This window comes from Protopterus annectens, chromosome 6.part0 (genome assembly GCF_019279795.1).
Source record: "Protopterus annectens isolate FY-2018-M chromosome 6.part0, PAN1.0, whole genome shotgun sequence".
NCBI classification, from domain to species: domain Eukaryota; kingdom Metazoa; phylum Chordata; order Ceratodontiformes; family Protopteridae; genus Protopterus; species Protopterus annectens.
The window spans coordinates 5,675,701-5,693,138 of NC_056737.1; the positions used below are offsets into that span (position 1 = coordinate 5,675,701).

At 40.3% G+C, this 17,438-nt stretch overlaps 1 protein-coding gene across 1 annotated transcript in view; it reads left to right on the top strand.

Moving 5' to 3' along the window:
- The window catches only part of SART1 (spliceosome associated factor 1, recruiter of U4/U6.U5 tri-snRNP), a 1,154,259-nt gene that overhangs the window by 81,011 nt on the left and 1,055,810 nt on the right, over positions 1-17,438 (top strand). Inside the window, exon 3 of the mRNA XM_044073787.1 lies at positions 14,348-14,403. Coding sequence (XP_043929722.1) covers positions 14,348-14,403 — 56 coding nt within the window. The remainder of the gene's footprint in view (positions 1-14,347; positions 14,404-17,438) is intronic.

The window sequence follows — 17,438 nt, forward strand, 5'->3', positions numbered from 1 at the left end:
TATCCAGCCTAAGGTTTGTTCCCAGAAAGACCAGTTAAGAGGGAGTCTACTGTATAATGAAAAGTTTTCCTTTGGCTATAAATGTTTCAGTTTGTCTTTCAGGTTGCAGCATAGGCTACATTTTTTTCTCTTGCATCTCCATAGAGACAAGCTAATAATATGACAATAAAAGCCGAGAACACTAGTTTCTTCAAGGCTAAAAGTTAATATTTTCTAAAAGCATGCAAACCGTTTTCACATCTGGGGGAATAAGATAAAAAAAAAGAAAGAAACAAAAGACAACAATTGATGTAAGTAGAAGCTCAGACGATAACCTGTGTCTTAGCATGGGTAACTCAGTTTCAGGTTAATTAAGGCCTGTGTTAGCAGCAATTTGTTTGGGATAAATGTTCCTATTAGGAGGGTTAAACTTCCTTATTTGGAAATGTACATAGTCATACAAGTTTGTACTGAATTTAACAGTTTATGAGAGTGTTCTGTGTGTATGTGTATTTAATTTCTTTTGAGTTTTTTATTTAAACAAAAAGAAAATTCTTAATGTGACATAAGTTCTAATGTTAAGGAAAAATCTGTATAAAGTATTAACCTGCCAAACACTTACCAAAATGGCAACACTTTCCATATCATCTTGGAATGTGAATGGGCTCCTAGGTATAGACAAAAAAAGGAAAGAACTGTTTTACTAAGAAATGCAGAGTGCAAATAGTGCTGCATGAGACACATTTTGGAAAGAACTGAAATGTGAATTTGATAACGGATTTCAGGATGGATATTCAGCAGAGTATCGGGCACAAAGGAGAAGAGAAGTATTTTATATTAATTGCTAGAGGAGTTTCAATAGTGATAGAAGAGGAAACAAGATAATGGCAGATTTGTGGTAGTAAGGGGCTACTAGCAAGGGATGAGGATTATGAGGATTATGCTGGAATGTATCTGTATTCCACCTAAAATTGCTATTGTGGAGCTTAAAAATTTTTGGAATAGTCCGCTTTCAGCAGGGATTATTATTTATAGGAGTGGACTAAAATGTGATTTGCAGCAGTGAGAATGTATCTGAGGGTTTAGAAGGGAAAATGTATCAAAAGAGAGTTGATTTCTGAAGAAATTTATAAAAAATATTTGATATGGAAGATGTGAATTCAGTATTGGGAACATGGAGAGAGTTTACATGTTATTCTCCAAGGCGTAATAATTGGGCTAGACTAGAAATTATGTTCCACAGGAACATGTGCAGTTAACTGAGAAGTTTGACACGTCCAATAATTGTTTCAGAGCATGCACTAATAATTACTAAGATAGAAATGCATAGTAATAAAGTAAAGATGAGACACTAGAATGTCCCAACCTACCTGTTAAAAAGAGAGGAATTTAAGGAATGGGTAGTGGAAATTATTTGGGAGTTGTTGGGGAAGACAAAACTCCAGAAGTTATAATTAGTGAGTGAGATAAATGAAAGTGGAGTTTAAAAACAAGAGTACAAATAAAAGAAAAAGAGATCTTGTTAAGATGTAACAAGAACTATTTAGAGGAGCTTCCAAAAGTTCAAGTATTACAGAATAAGGGGAATCTCACAGAAGAAGAAGAGGTGCAATTGCAGAGTGCTAAGTAGAAAATAAGTGAGCACCTGGATAAATATGCAGGAGTTCCAAAAGATTGCTGTTAAGCAACTCTTTCTGGTAATGACTCAAGAGCACAAAACCTTTTGACACAACAACTTAGGCAACAAAATGTAGAAAGGTTTGTTACCAAACTTAGGGAGCCTGAAACAAGAAAAATAAGCACAGATCCTGTAGAGGTATTGGAGATATTTCAGAAATTTTGTGAAAATTTGTTTAAAGCAGAAAAGTAAGTAAATCAAGAAAAAGCACAAATGGAAATGTGTATGGAAGATGTAAATATACCAAGGCTGGAGGTAGATGAAGTTCCATGATTAACAGTTAAGACAGGAGGAGTTAAGATAAAAATGGTGACATATAACCAGTCTGCAGGAAAATCTTCAGGAATAGATAGTGTTCTGGTAGAAGTTTGGAAGCCAGGAGGGAAGAAAATGATAAAGATCTGGAAGGTTTTGTTTAACAAGTATTTTCAAAAGGAGGGGAAGCACCAACATCTTGGAAAAAATATGTAGTGGCTATAATACTAAAGACAGTAAAGATCCATCAGATGTAGTTTTATACATGCCCAAATATTTACATTTCAAGTTTAAACAGTTATTGTAAAGTGTTTGTCTATAATGGCTAAAGGAATGGCAGAGGTGATGTAAAAATTGATAGTTATGGAATAATGTGGTTTTGTGGAGGGGAGGTAAACATTTGACGATATTAATAGAACAGTGATTTTCCAGAGGGAAGCAGAATATAAGAAAATACTGCTGCTGTTGTTGGGTCTTGATGCAGAGAAAGCATTTGACAGAGTAAGCTGAGATTTTATTAGTGGTGCAATGGAAGCATTTACATTCCCCGACTGAAATTATAAGGTTGATTCGGAGGATATATGTGGGATCGGCGTTGAAAGTTAAAGTGGGTGGGTTCCTCTCTGGTAATTTCTGTTTGAGCAGAGATCCCAGGCAGGGGTGTTTTCCCTGGCATGTTCATCGTGTTTCACTGTTGCAGTCATTACACTTGGGGTTATCCTGCTGGCAGGCGACCCGCAGTCGGCCCGAGTTCCAAAGTCTTGGTCCGGTGTCGGTTGTTGTCGCCTCTTCCTTGACGTCAGTGCGCCAGGGGTATAAAATATGCAACCAACGTCATTTTCTTCACTCTTTCTTGCTGCGCGGTGCCCGAAGCAAAAGCTGTTCACAAGTGCCGGTCGGCCGACTCCTGATATTTTCAAAATTGAGTTTCAGAACCGAAGTCTTCAATAAAGCTAAGTACCCCGTTGAAGAAACTTTTTCTTGCTCCAGACTGATGTCACTAAAAGTTAATAATTGTATTTCTTGTGGGAAGCAAATACCTCATAAGGACTTTCACTCTTACTGTATTCCTTGCCTAGGCCCTGACCACGACGTTACTAGTTGTTGGTTTTGTGCTAGATTCAATAAACGCACTATTAAACGTCTGTTTGATTATGCTTTACATTATTTTGGCCGAAGGTTTAATTACATAATGCCATCAGAACAACCGACGATTGGAATTTATAAAAAGCGCAAAGACAAAGAAAAGGACAGGCATCCGAGGTCCAAAACTGACGATGAAGCCTCTTCTAGGCCAGTCACCGGTTCGCCGGTTCTCAGTGAGGCGCTTTCGCAGCCCCTGACACCGGCTACCTCGGAGCCACAGGCTGTAACCGACAGCCACATGGAGACTCCGAGGCCTGTGGAAACTCAAGGTATTGGGCCTACGGAAACTATACCCTCAGATGGGTCCGGAGCCGCTGAGCAGGCATCGGCTTCTGAGGGTGTTTTCAGACCTTCACAGCTTACAATTAAGGCCACTACAGCAGCAAAGGGAAAGTCAAAAACACCATTAAAGACAAGGAAACAAGTACAGCATTCTCCAGAACAGTCATCCATGCCAAAAAAAGAGATGCTTAAAATGGCCGAAGACCTAATTACAGGGGTTCCCATCCCCCTCCTGACAAAAGGCCTAGGCAAAACACAGATTATGACTCCTCTGACCAGGTTTTCATTTCCTCTGATTCCTCTTCTGACCAGGGATATTCTCTCCCTCCCTATGAGGACTCTGATGCAGAAGAGTCCATATCTTCAGCCTCTCCGCCTGAGGATTATTCCTTTGGGGAAACCCTGCACACCATGAGGGAGCATTTCCATTGGGAGAGCCAGGATTATTCTGAATCCAAGAACAGGCTCAGAGACTTCCTTTTATTGCTTCAGCACAGGCCCCTGACTATCCCCCCTGTGCTTGATATTGTTGATGATATTTTTTCTGAATCCAGTCTTTCTCCTGATTCTTTACCCCCTGCACCAGTCAAGCCAGACAGGTACTACAGAGTCCCTGACTCTCATAAATTTCTTTACAAAAACCCCGCTGCAGACCCAGAAACAATTTCTCTGGGTCCTAAAGGGGTTAAGGCTTCCACTGCTAAAAATCCTGTCCCTTCGGATAGGGATTCCAGAGCTCTGGACAGATGGGGGAAAAAGTTTACACTTCTGCTACTTTAGCTGTAAGAGCTTTAAACTGTCAGTTTCACATGCTTAAATACCAACAGTACCTCATGTCATTGTTAAAACAGAAAATGGTTTCAAATACAGAAGGTCCTGACTATAAGGAAATGCATTATTTATTGCATGCAGTTGAACAAGTGGGAAAGCATACTCTGCAGTGTGGTTTTGATTCATTAGAGGCTTCTTGTAGAGCCACAGTTACAGGCTCTGTTATTCGAAGGCATTCTTGATTGAAAGAACAAAGTTTACCGGACCATGTTAAAGTAAACTTATTGGATGTTCCATTACAGCATGATACTTTGTTTGGTGTTGAGGCAGAAGAGGTGTTAAAAACAATGGAGGATAAAGCAAAGTCAATGCAGACAGTGAAAGATTTCTTACAGGTTCAGCCACCTAGATTTAGCAGAAACTGGCCTTCAAAAAATTGGTCCTTTCCAGTGTCGGGCCACAAAGAGGCAGATACAGATGCCAAAGAGGCAGATCTCAGCCCCAAGGCGCCTACAGACCTAAACAATGGGGTGCTTCAACCCCCAAAGAAGGGGAAGAAAAATCACAACCTTATAGGAAACAGTCCCAATGACTTCCCTCTGCAAATGCCAAGCACTTATCTTTTGACAGCACCCCTAGAGGGGGAGCTAGCACTTTTCTCAAAAAATTGGCACATGACCAATGGGTGCTAAATATTGTTTCTCAGGGTTACAGGTTCCACTTCCACACACTTCCAAAACCAAAAGGTATGCCAGACCTGCCACAAAACCAATGGGCAGAGGCACAAAAACAGATTGTTGCTCTTATGAACATGGGAGCTATTTCAAAAAGTTCCACAGCAAGAACAGGGATAAGGATTTTACTCAAGACTTTTCTTAGTACCCAGAAAGGACAAAGCCTGGAGACCAATACTGGACCTGTCAATCCTAAATACTTTCCTGGATGTCCCAAAATTCAAAATGTTAACACTACAGCAACTTCTGCCCATGCTGGGCAAGAAGGCTTGGCTAGTTACTTTGGACCTCAATCGGACAATCTTGCAGAAGGTACCTCAGGTTCATAGCAGGCTCAATGCATTACCAATTCTCTGCACTGCCCTTTGGCTTATCTACTGCGCCCAGGGTCTTCGCAAAATGCCTGGCACCAGTAATTGCATTTTGCAGACAAAAAGGAATTCAAATATATCCCTACTTGGACGACTGCCTTATTCAAGCAGAGAGCAAGGACATTCTTCTAAAGCATCTGACATTCGTAAAAAAGATTGCTAATTTGCCTAGGGTACACAGTAAACGAAAAGAAATCAAAACTAGTGCCCTCTCAAGAGATAATATTTGTGGGTGCAAGCTTAAATACAACTGCCCAGATGGCTTATCTCACGCCAGACAAACAAAGGCAACTGACTCATTACTTTCAAATGATGGCAACAAAACCCCAGCTCCCTGCAAGAAAAATTCTGCAGGCCCTGGGCTTCATGGCATCCTGCATTCTACTAATTCCATATGCAAAACTGCATATGAGGAAACTACAATGGTATCTAAAAAGTGTTTGGACTCAGCATTGTCGCAGCCTGGAGACAATCGTAACTTTAATTCCTTGCCTTCAACAGGAGTTTCAATGGTGAGCCCAAGCCTGTCACCACAACAAGGGACAGCCTTTCACTTTACCCACAGCCAGGCAGACAGTAACAACGGATGCATCGAATTATGTCTGGGGGGGCACATATGGCAGGAAAATGTATTCAGGGCACGTGGACCAAGGAACAAATGCATCTTCACATCAATCAAAAAGAGATGCTAGCTGTACAGAATGCCCTGACAGCTTTCAAGGACCTAATACATCCAGGGCAACTATTAATAAAGATGGATAATACCACAGTTATCTGGTATGGTACATAAACAAGCAAGGGGGCACACATTCCTACCCACTATGCAGACAAGCCATGAATTTGTGGAACACAGCACTGACCTATCGAGTACATCTGCAAGCACAATTCCTGTCAGGAACAAAAAATACACTGGCAGACGAACTAAGCAGAAATCTCATGGATCCTCACGAATGGAAGCTAAATCCACAAGTGTCCAGCATGATAACAAGGAAATGGGGATGCCCAGACATAGATCTTTTTGCCTCCCCTCACAATTACCAAAACAGAAATTTTGCACAAGAACGCATCACTTTCAAGCATGGAAAGTGGATGCTCTATCATTCAGCTGGAAAGGCCTGACAGTCTATGCCTTCCCTCCAATGCCTCTTCTCACCAAGGTGCAACTAAAAGTCAGACAAGAAAGGCCAAAAATTATCCTGATTGCACCAGACTGGCCACGCCAGCACTGGTACCCAGTCCTAAAGAATTTGTCTCAAGGCCCAGCTTGGCTTCTACCTCAAATTCCTCATCATCTGACACAACAAAACAATCAGATTCTGCACAGTCAACTCAGAACCTTAAACCTGGTAGCATGGCAGATAATGAAGCCACTCAGACTGCACCTCTCTCTAAAGCTGTTATGGATGTCATTCTAGAAGCCAGGAGGCCAAGCACTAGGAAATCTTATGCAGAAAAATGGAAGAGATTCTGTGCTTGGAACCAGGCACAAGGGCTTGAACCACTTGTCCCTAATATATCTCAGATTTTACAATACCTAACTAAGATGCTGGACAAAGGCTTATCTTTCTCATCTATTAAAATCCATGCTTCTGCCATTTCAGCTCATTGCAGTATGGAACCTCCTATTTTTTCACATCCTCTACTACGACAGTACGTCAGAGGGGCAACAAATATAAGACCCCCAAGGAGAGCACCAGTACCTACTTGGGACCTCAATTTTGTTTTAGAAAAACTTACACTGCCTCCTATTGAACCAGCCAGCACAGCTGATCTAAAATTCTTGTCATGGAAAACTGCTCTGCTCCTAGCAATAACTTCAGCAAGAAGAGTCCCAGAGTTGCAGGCTTTAATGGCTGTGGAACCTTTCCTCATTTTTCATCAGGACAGGGTTTCTCTTAGGACAAACCCAACATTCATGCCAAAAGTGGTCTCCAGTGTGGCCTTAAACCAAACCATTCATTTGCTTACTTTTTACCCAAATCCTCAGAATAAAGGGGAGAGAATTCTGCACGCTTTGGATATACACAGACAGCTACGATTCTACTTGGACAAAACAAAAGCTTTCAGACAAACTAAGCAGCTGTTTGTAACATATACTGCAGGATCACAAGGAAAGCCTATTACAAAGCAGACAATATCGAAATGGATAGGACATTGCATCCGCTTCTGTTATGCACAACATGGCAAATCAGTGCCTAAGAGCATTAGGCCTCATTCTACCAGAGCAGCAGCCACTTCAGCAGCTTTCCTCAGAGGAGTATCAACCAAAGAAATATTAGAAGCTGCAACCTGGAGCTCAGTGCACACTTTCACCAAGCACTACCACTTACCTCTCTACTCTAAATCCAGAGCAGGCTTTGCCACTGCAGTCCCGCAGGGCTTGTTAGCCTCTCCAAATCCAATTTAGACCCAGCCACCCAGCCTCAGCTTTGGGATTCTACCCAAGTGTAATGATTGCAACAGTGAAACACGATGAACATAGTACAGTTGTGTACCTACCATAAATGTAGATGTTCGAGTGTATTCACTGTTGCAGTCCAGGTTACCCATCCCCCTTTTACCATTGCTGGGACCTTTTTGTACTTCTAATCTCTATACTACCTATGTGCCATATTTGCTTGTAGATGAAGGAAATGTTTATAGTAATATATTATGTATGCATGTTTTTTGGCATAATTGTATCTTTCCAGCCTTCCTATCTGGGGGCACTTGACATCTGGGGCAAGGAAAAACTGAAGAAAATGGTGTCAGTTGCAACTTTTATACCCCTGGCGCACTGACGTCAGGGAAGAGGCGACGACAACCGACGCCAGACCAAGACTTTGGAACTCGGGCCGACTGCGGGTCGCCTGCCAGCAGGATAACCCCAAGTGTAATGACTGCAGCAGTGAATGCATTCGAACTTCTACCTTTATGGTAGGTACACAACTGTACTTTATTTGCACTGTATTTATGACCACTGGCTAAGTAAATAAGAGACTCAAAAATTCAATGATCTAGTTGGTATGGTAGTTAAAAAAAAAAAAAAAAAAAAAAAAGTTGGCTCTATTTGCAGATCATATTATTTTATTCCTGATAAAACCAGAAAAGGACATTCCAGTGTTGTGGAACATTTGAGGCAGTTTCATATCTTTTTGGGATACAAAATTAATGAAGCTAAAGCAAAGGCAATAGCTGTAAATTCTGTACCTACACATGAATTGGTTCAGCAACATCCATATTTATGGGCACTTGATAAAATGAAGTACTTAGGAGTATGGATTAAAAAGGATTCTGGTGTGGCAACTAAGGGTTATGTGGGGAGAGACTAAAAAGACGACACAAAAACTGAGAATTTGGAAGTTCTATTATATGGATATGGATAGCAAGATAGTAGCAGTTAAAATGTTTTTAGTTTCTCTAGTTTTATACACAGGTCATGCATATTTTTATCAACCAGGGGAGAAGTTGTGGATAACAATAAAGAGCTGAAGGATTTTATCTGTGAGGGGAAGCTGGCAAGAGTCAATTGGGATAAGCTGATTCTTCCAGTTGAACATGGCGGTTTCGGATAACCTGATTTGAAGGGGTATTTACCCAATTTTGAAGGGGTATTTCAGAGTAGTTAAGGCTCTTGTACATAGCACAAACAGAAACGTATAATTCAAAGTGGAAAGGGATGATGTTGAAACAGGGAAAGCTCAAGATACGAGGAGAGACTGGGATTATGGAAGCAGATCCTAATCATGCAGAATATTATATTTATAAAGTAGCTGAAAGTATTCTAAGAACTAAGCCAACACGGGAATGGAGAAAGTAGATTCTGCCGATAGAGATGACTGCAATTATGGATACAGATAATAGGCAGAAGGGGGCTGGAATTTATTGGAGAAAACTGGTAAAAGAACCAAGGTACTGGGGAAAAATAGAGAGAGGGAAAGGTAATAGAACAGGAAGAGTCCAAGAATTTATTTGGACTTCAGGATAGAGATTAGGATAGAGATTGTCTTCCCTGTCAAGGATTGATATCAAGAGTACAGACAACGAGAAAGAAATAGGGGAATCCTAAGCAAAAGACCAGCACTGGTAGAATTTAGTAGAATCTAAAACAGAAGCTGTTAAAAAAAGAACTATTAGCAGAGCATACAAAATATTGCATGATAATTATAAAAATCAGTCGGAGGAGGTTAGAAAAATTGGGCAGAGAGATTGGATAAGCAATTCACAAATGATGGGGGATATATATGTATCTCCCAAATACACAACAAAGTCTATAAGGTTTAGGATCTTTTGCTTGGAAGTGTTTATATGGGTATTTTTATGCCCCAAGTAGACTCCAAAGAATTTTTCCTGAGGTAGACGGCAAATGTTGGGGGTGTGATGGAGAAGAAGTGACTGGGAACATATTTTCTGGGAGTGTAATTAGTTGGTAGACTTAGATTCCTGAAGACTGCTCTGTCAGAAATACTGGGTGAGCAAATTGGTATAACTAAGAAATGAATTTTTTTGAGCTATGATACAGAATCAGAATTGCCTAGACATGGCAAGGCCTTGCTGAGTTTAATTATAATGGCTGCCAGAAAATCGGGTCTAGTTCACGTTGTTGTAAGCCGACAATATCGAATACGATATTGTCGGCACGACAATGCCAAAAGATCAGAACATCACGCAGGTAAACAGAAATCTCTATAAGGGGGAGATCTCCGTTTACCTCAATGTAGTGCGGTCTCCGAGTTGGTATATTTAAGTAGAGGGTGTGGGGGGTGCAGGGTGGGCTTGCCCCCCTGCATATGCTAGTTCGTTTTTTTTATTGATTTATTTTGTTTACGTTATTTGATATTTTACTAGTTTGATCAATAAAGTTCGACCTTTATTGATTCAATGTAGTAAAATTTCGATCACGTGATATAGACGCAAAAAAATCAGTTACTAGAAAATGGAAATCAGTCTAAACCAACTTTACTAGAAGTAGTGAACATAGTAACAGAGGGTAAAACAACTGGAATTGGGATCTTTAGAAAAGGGTAGGAGCAAATTACATAGGAACAAATTGGAATTGTTCATAGGTTGGTACTAGGCTATTGGCCCTAGGGCCTATATAAGCCTAGCCATAACAATTCCCTGGCTATTTCTTTTTCCTTTCTCCCGTCCAATCATCAAGGTTCCTTTTGAAGAGGGACAAAGAGGCGCTCTGCTTGACATGTATGGGCAGTCTATTCCAGAGTCTGGGGAGTCCCTGGGTCAGGAACCTATTCCTCCAGCATGTTTTGTTTATTGTGATGACAAGGTTTAGATCCCTGGAGCATGTGGCTCTGAGGGATTGAGATTTCTTTAAGTGGAGCATGTCTAACAGCTCTGGGTTTGACATGGCCTTGTATGTTAAGCAGCGATCGCCTCTGAGTAGACTATATGCGACAGAGTATAGCTGGAGTTTGTAAAGGCGGTCAGTGTAGGGCATCTGTTTTAGGCCTGTGATTCTTTTAGTGAGGTATTTCTGCGGCCTTTCCAGTTGTTGCAGATGTCTTGAGAGGTACATATCAAACGGGGAGTTGTATTCTATAATGGGTCTAATGAGGGATGAGTACAGTGTAACAATGACATTCTTTTTTCTGGATGAAAAGCCCTTAGTGATGAGGTGTGCCACACAGAAGGATTTCCTGACTGTTGTGGCGATGTGGTTATCGAAGGTGAGACCACTGTCCACCTGTGTCCCTAAGTCTCTTATCACACTTTCGGTGATTAGTGTACTACCACCTATGTGGTAATTCACTGGTACATGTTTTTTCCCCAAAGGGGGTAACTGTACATTTCTTGGCATTGAGCTTGAGCCCATGACTGTGGAATCTGTTTCTGTAAGACCCTTTTTTAGAGTATCCACATTATTTGGGGATTTAAAAATGTCTCCCAGTTTGCAGTCATCTGCGAACTTTGTTAGCTAGAGTCTCTTAGTGTTGGCCTGTATTAAGAGAAGTAGATGCCAAACAAGAGTGGTCCCAGGACTGAACCTTGATGTACTCCACTTGTCACTTGTCTGGAGCCGGATTTGGAGTTGGCTACTTTTACAGTGTGGGTTCTGTCAGTAAGCCAGTTGGCAACTCATCGAGTGACGTAGGGATTAATGCCCTGCTTAGTAAGTCTATCTATGATTCCAGAGTGGGGGATGGTGTCAAAGGCCTAGGTAAGGTCCAGATAGGCTGTGTGGACCACCTTACCCTTGTCCATGGCTCTGGAGACTGATTCAAAGAAGACAATCAGGTTCAGGAGACAAGATCGGCCCTTCACAAACCCAAACTGGGTGGGGTCCAGTGTTTCAAGGTTGCCAGTATCTTTGTTTATAAGTTCCATGATAATACGTTCCATGGCCTTGCAGATCAGGCTCGTCAGACTGATGGCGCGGTAGTTCCTGGGATCCAAGGTGGATCCTCCCTTGTGGAGTGGGATAACTGTAACTATGCACCACTCATTGGGCATGAAGCCTGAAGTGAGGCTATGATTAAATATGACACTTAGGTGAGGTGCCAGTTCATTTTGTAGTTCATGTAATACACAGCCCGGGATGTCATCTGGTCCCATGGATGCTGTATTCTTAGCTTTGGAGAGTGCGTTTTTTACCTGTGTGGCCGTTACCAGAATTTGGCAATCTTTCGGTATTGAAATGGGCCGTTTAGGGGGTGAGAGGTGGGTGAAGTTGGCACTGAATTGTGGGAACAAAACATGCAGATGAGGAACGAAGTTTAAAAGAAGGCAGGATTTGATTGAGTTATGTAATGTCTGAGTGACAATGAATAACGTTTGCAACTACAATTTTGTCAACATGATTTGTGATGATTTGTTTGCAACTAAAATTGCCTCTGCGGTTTGTTTTAATTTATATAAATGTATGATTACCTATGTCATAAGTGATAATTTAATAAAACTGTTTTCTCTCTTTTTTTTTTTTTTTTTTTTTTTAAGAAGGCTCTTATACATAACGCAAGCAGAAATATACAGTTCAAAGTGGGAAGAGATGGTGATGAAGCATGGGAGTAATTCAAGAAATAAGAAAAGTGTGGGATTTTGGATGCAGATCCTTAAGGAGAATAACAGTCATCCAAATTATTTTATTAATAAAGTAAATGAATGCAGATTTGCATGCATGTTTATCGAGACAAAAACCTTCATAAATCACATTGTTAGTCTCTGAGCTCCAGCATCTCAACTACTGGGGTCCTACTATACTGCTCTTTACCTTGAATGAGTACAGATTGATGTTGCAGTGTGGCCACTATTGATAGTGTCATAATGTCATTAATATGCATAGCGCATTAAGGCCACTATAGCATATTAACGGTTAAAATGTAATGAGCACAGCTTGCTGTATTGTGCACTTCTGCAGGCTAGGTGGCATTGTGAAAGGCCATGTTCAGACATTGTGTGAACTGTAAATGTATATTTACACGCAAGCAACTTTGTGTGTATGTCCAGGTTTACTTGTGATTGTCTTGCAGTCTGCATATGTACTTTCATCTAGCCATGATCCAATCATGATTTTAAGATTGGATTTCCAACCTTGCCATTAACATCACCCCTGTCACTTGTGCTGATCACCACCACATGTGGAATGCACAATCTGTCGTTCTGTCACTCTGCTGTTTTTGGGCAGGCACTCCATCTTTTTTGGTGTTGCATGTGAGTGTTAGAAATGTACAGTGCACTGGCCATACTCTGCACACTGTATATTTCTCCTAAATGCCTAGAAGTCATAGACTGTTATGAATGTAATTCTTTTTATAGTCCTGCCCATGTAGGCATCCTTTTACTAGAAAAAATATTCCAAGCAGATTTGCACATATGTAAGACCATGCTTTGAAACCCAGTGCCCTACTTCACAGTTGCAGACTGACATTCTCATGTTTAAGTTGTTATTTTGTTGCATTCAGAGCTGTTAGTTCCCGCACTGCACGGTATAGTATATAACTGTGTATCCAAATGGCTTGCTGGAATTGACACACTCTGCAATTCATATGGAGTTATATGTATTGGTAGCATATCTGAATGAGACTTTTTTTTTTTTTTGTGAGACTCATTCCTAGACATATTGGAACTATATATGTATCCTCCTTCCACATTGCCGTTGTTTTTGCCTGCAATCCTGGTATGTTATGACTGTGTGTGTCTCTGTACATAAGACACTGTCATCACTAGGTGTAGCAATCTTATTGATCAATACTACTTTTGTCTTCTTTTCATGGACTTCTGTATCTGGTTTTCTCGCATCTGTTTTTTTGAATTGTTGGTAATGTGTAATCCCATGTGATATAAAATTCATCATTCTCTATGATGCTTTGTGGCTCATTTTTCCAATGCTTCTCTGCTACTTTAGTATTTTAATGTTTGCACAATCCTCATTGCAACAGTCTTACCAAATTATTAGTATGCATTTCAATATACAGGCCCTCTGCTGTTAGTGTATCACACCCAGCAACAAGATGTGTGACTGTTTCCGGATCTCTTTTTCAGAACCAGCATTTGTATGTTTCTCCCACATGTTCAGTGGATTTTGTAAAACAATGTGTATGTAGTCTACTAACCTGGGTCGCTAATATTAACTTTTTTCACCTTTTGGTTTAAATTCACCTCTCCTTAACCATTCTTGCCTCAGATCCTGTTTGACATGAGGTTGTTTCAGGAGTTTTCTGTACTTGCAACTATATTTATGCCTTTTCCACATTTCTTGCCTTCTGATCCTTCTCCTTATATTCTCTCTTCTGTTGCTCCTAATTTTTGTCTCCTTCTGGTTTGGTTTCCATTCCTGCTTGATACCAATATACTTCTGCCAAACTAAGCAGGGAAGTCGTCTTAGATTTGTTCTCTTCATGTTTCATTGAGGTAATTCTACTTGGCATTGTGACATCGCCTGTAAATGCCAATGTTTGCATGGCCTTTTATGAAGTGGTCTTTAGTAGAGTGGAAAGTTAATATTGTTGTTATAGATTCTTAAAAAATAAGAACTGCACACTTTTAATGAGCTAAGATGTATTTGAGTTACTGAAGAAGAAGTGGTAAGATTTTTTTCATTTGGCTGATTTATCAGGAATGATGTGCCTGCGACCACTTCAGATAATGACTAGAGTACTGTCATAGTTAATTCTCTTTTTTTTTTTCTTTTTCAGTAAATTGAGAGCAAAACTTGGTTTAAAGCCCCTAGAAGTAAATGAAGTTAAAAAGGGTAAGTTGATTGTTTAGTAGCATTTCTGAGATCGTAATTCATGATATCACATTGTTCATTTTTTTTTCTTATAAGCCAACAGTTTGCTACTGGCTTAGACTACTTTTCCTTTCAGCCCGGTATTACACTTGATAACCTGTTTTCATTTCTGTGTATAACGCAGTATTTAATATTTTGGTATTTTCTGATCATTTTTAATTGATTTTTTGCTTTAAAATATTGTGTTGCTTTAATCTATTATTGCCACTCTCATTGTTTGTGTTTATTTTTTTTTTCTTTAAATACCCAACTCACCTTTGTCTGAGTAGCACCTTAGCTTTGCATTGATGTTTTTTATTGTAGTTACAGGTGGACCACCACATAAACTTGCACCAGGTCTAAGAATAGGGAGCAGGCTGAGTTTTTTTTTTTTTTTTTTTTTTCCTTTGGTTACTTTCCACTTTCACTGGGGTATGAATTAGTTTTGCTTGCATACCTTTGCAGGTCTATCACTTCTGCAGCTTCTGCTGGTTGTTTTGCTTAATGGAAACCTGTAGAAAGACAGATGCAGAGAGTGTTGAACTGGTCTCCAAAGTGGATAAATAGACTTGGAATAAGAGGTGCTTTTTTTGTCATTGCCCTCACCTCTAACCTGTCTATGGCTCTTACTAACAGAGGAGTTGGAGGTAATTAATTGGGGCACTGCATGGGTGGGGGAGCTTAATCGGAGGCTTTAGGCCAAGGTCTCCGGCATTTGAGTCTGGAGGTGAAGGCGATTCTCAGAACTGAATTAGAGAGTACAGTAAAACAAGAGTTCCTTTTAAATGAAGGGGAGGGAGGAGAGAAGTAGCATCATAACTGAAGGGGAGGGAGGAGAGAAGTATCATCGTAACTGAGAGAGCTTAGTGGTTGGAAAGCAGTAAAAGCAAGTAGGAGGCATCAAAGTGCTCATCACTAGAAGTGGTGAGTGGGGGGGTGGTGGTCTGCCATGCAATAAACCTAGGATAAAAAAATGTGCGTTTGTTTATGAATAAAAGCTGTGTTTATACTCTGTTCGTTCAAGAAGGGAGAGAGAACTGCAGATGTAAGAAAAACATGGACAAAATTAGATAGGAAATGTAATATGTCAGTGCTTGGGTTCACAATTTCACCATTTATCATCAGGATACACAGAAGGGACAAGCAAAGAAAAGTAGTCTAGGAGCTGCACATTGTAACTGTGTTCTTGAACAGATTGAGGAAGATGAGGCTAAAGATGAGAGGACTGACTTATGATAGTGGGGTAGGAAGCAGTAAGTACCTGGTAGTTACTTAGGGTATACTGACCCATCACAGACACAAGAAAAGAGAGTTCTGTATGATAGGCAAAGAGGACAGTATTCTTGGGACACTTCAGTCTTCCAACAAATAATTGAAATATGCCCACATTTAGGGTAAGTCTGGAACTAATTGAAGTTCTTTTGGAAGCTGGATTTGAACAAAAATTAAAGACTCCAGATGAGAAGTAGAATATTCTTTGCCCAAACTGATAATAGTGGCTGAGATGTGAGATTGTGTGATGCAGCATTGATCATGTCATGTGTGGTTTACAGCCTTGGAGTGATGTTGGGATATGAATACCACATGAATAAAGATCTGGGATTTCCAGAAGGTAGACTTTGTTAGTGAGCAGTAGAATGAAAGGTTTGGAATAATGGCTGGAAGATAGAGAAGATAGAGATGGGGAGCCATTGTAAAGGAGTGAGGAAGGGAATGAAATCCTTTGTAAGGAAAAGGAGAAAGATTGGAAAATTGAAGGCTGCTACCTTATTTTAATGAGATTTACAGTATAAAGGCCTGTGCTTAGATGAGGTATAGGAGGGTAGGAGAAAAATGCCTGTGAAGGTTGCAGTAAGGAAACTTTTTTATCTACCAGGTCAGTATTGTAGAGGAGGAGATGGCTGGGGTGAAGGGCAGATGAGATACTTTTATCAGTTACATTAAGGAACCACTGAATGGACTGCTTTTCTTTGTACTTATTTCAAAGAAACACGATAAAGTGCCAGCAAAACATGTAAAGATAAAGTAATTTTGGATGGGAATGTGACATTGGAAGCTTCAGTGGAATAAGGCACACAATCTGGGTGTGCTTCCCCTACATTACTAAAGGATTTCAAAATTTTTTTGTTAGTCATCGGCAGAACTTTCATAGTCTCTCTTGATAAAATATTTTATCCAGTCCTAAGTCACACCTGTAGGTACTGATGTAATGGGATCCTATCTCGCCTACATTCACAACAGATGGGTTCGGAGCCGATCCATCGGCTCCGACTCGGCAACTAATACACTAGCACGAAGTCTCTCATTGGCTGGGCTACTCCCTATCCCAGGATGCACTACACCTGCTTCCCAGATCTCGTTTGCCGCTTAACAAGCTGGACGTGGTCTCGACTTGGCTGGAGCTAAGTGGTTCTTTTTACCTTATTGGTCCTTGACCTAGGGGATTTTTGTCTATATTAACCAAACAGCTGTTTTAACAGCTATTTCTTACTATTTCTTACTATTTCTTATTTTTTTGAGTGCTTGAGTGTTTCCAAAAATTTAATTTATTCAGTCGGGTAAGGCCCGTTTAAGTTAGAGGGCCTTTGCCCTACCTTTGAGTGCTATTAGGTTTAATTAACTTTTGGTTAGTTGTTTTCGGGCAAAGCCCGTTTAAATTAGAGGGCTTTGGGCGTTTAACTTGTTTCTATTGTTGTGAGGTAAACTTTCACCAGTACTCAGCCAGTGTGTCTCAAGGCTTTTCAGTTGGCAATTTGTGTATAGTGCTATACTTGTTGTGGTAGAGTAAGATTTCCATAGAGTTTTACTTGTTGTGGCCTGTATCATGTCTAAGGAACAAAAGTCAGGTTTTAAAAATGCACTCGGTGCAATTATAAAATGTCCATTACAGACAGTCATTCAGTCTGTGTTTATTGTTTGGGGCGAAACATCTGGAAGAGACTTGTAGCGTCTGTCATGCGTTCTCCTCTAGAGTTCTTCAAGAACGCAAGAACAAGTTAATATTGAAAGGGCTTTTC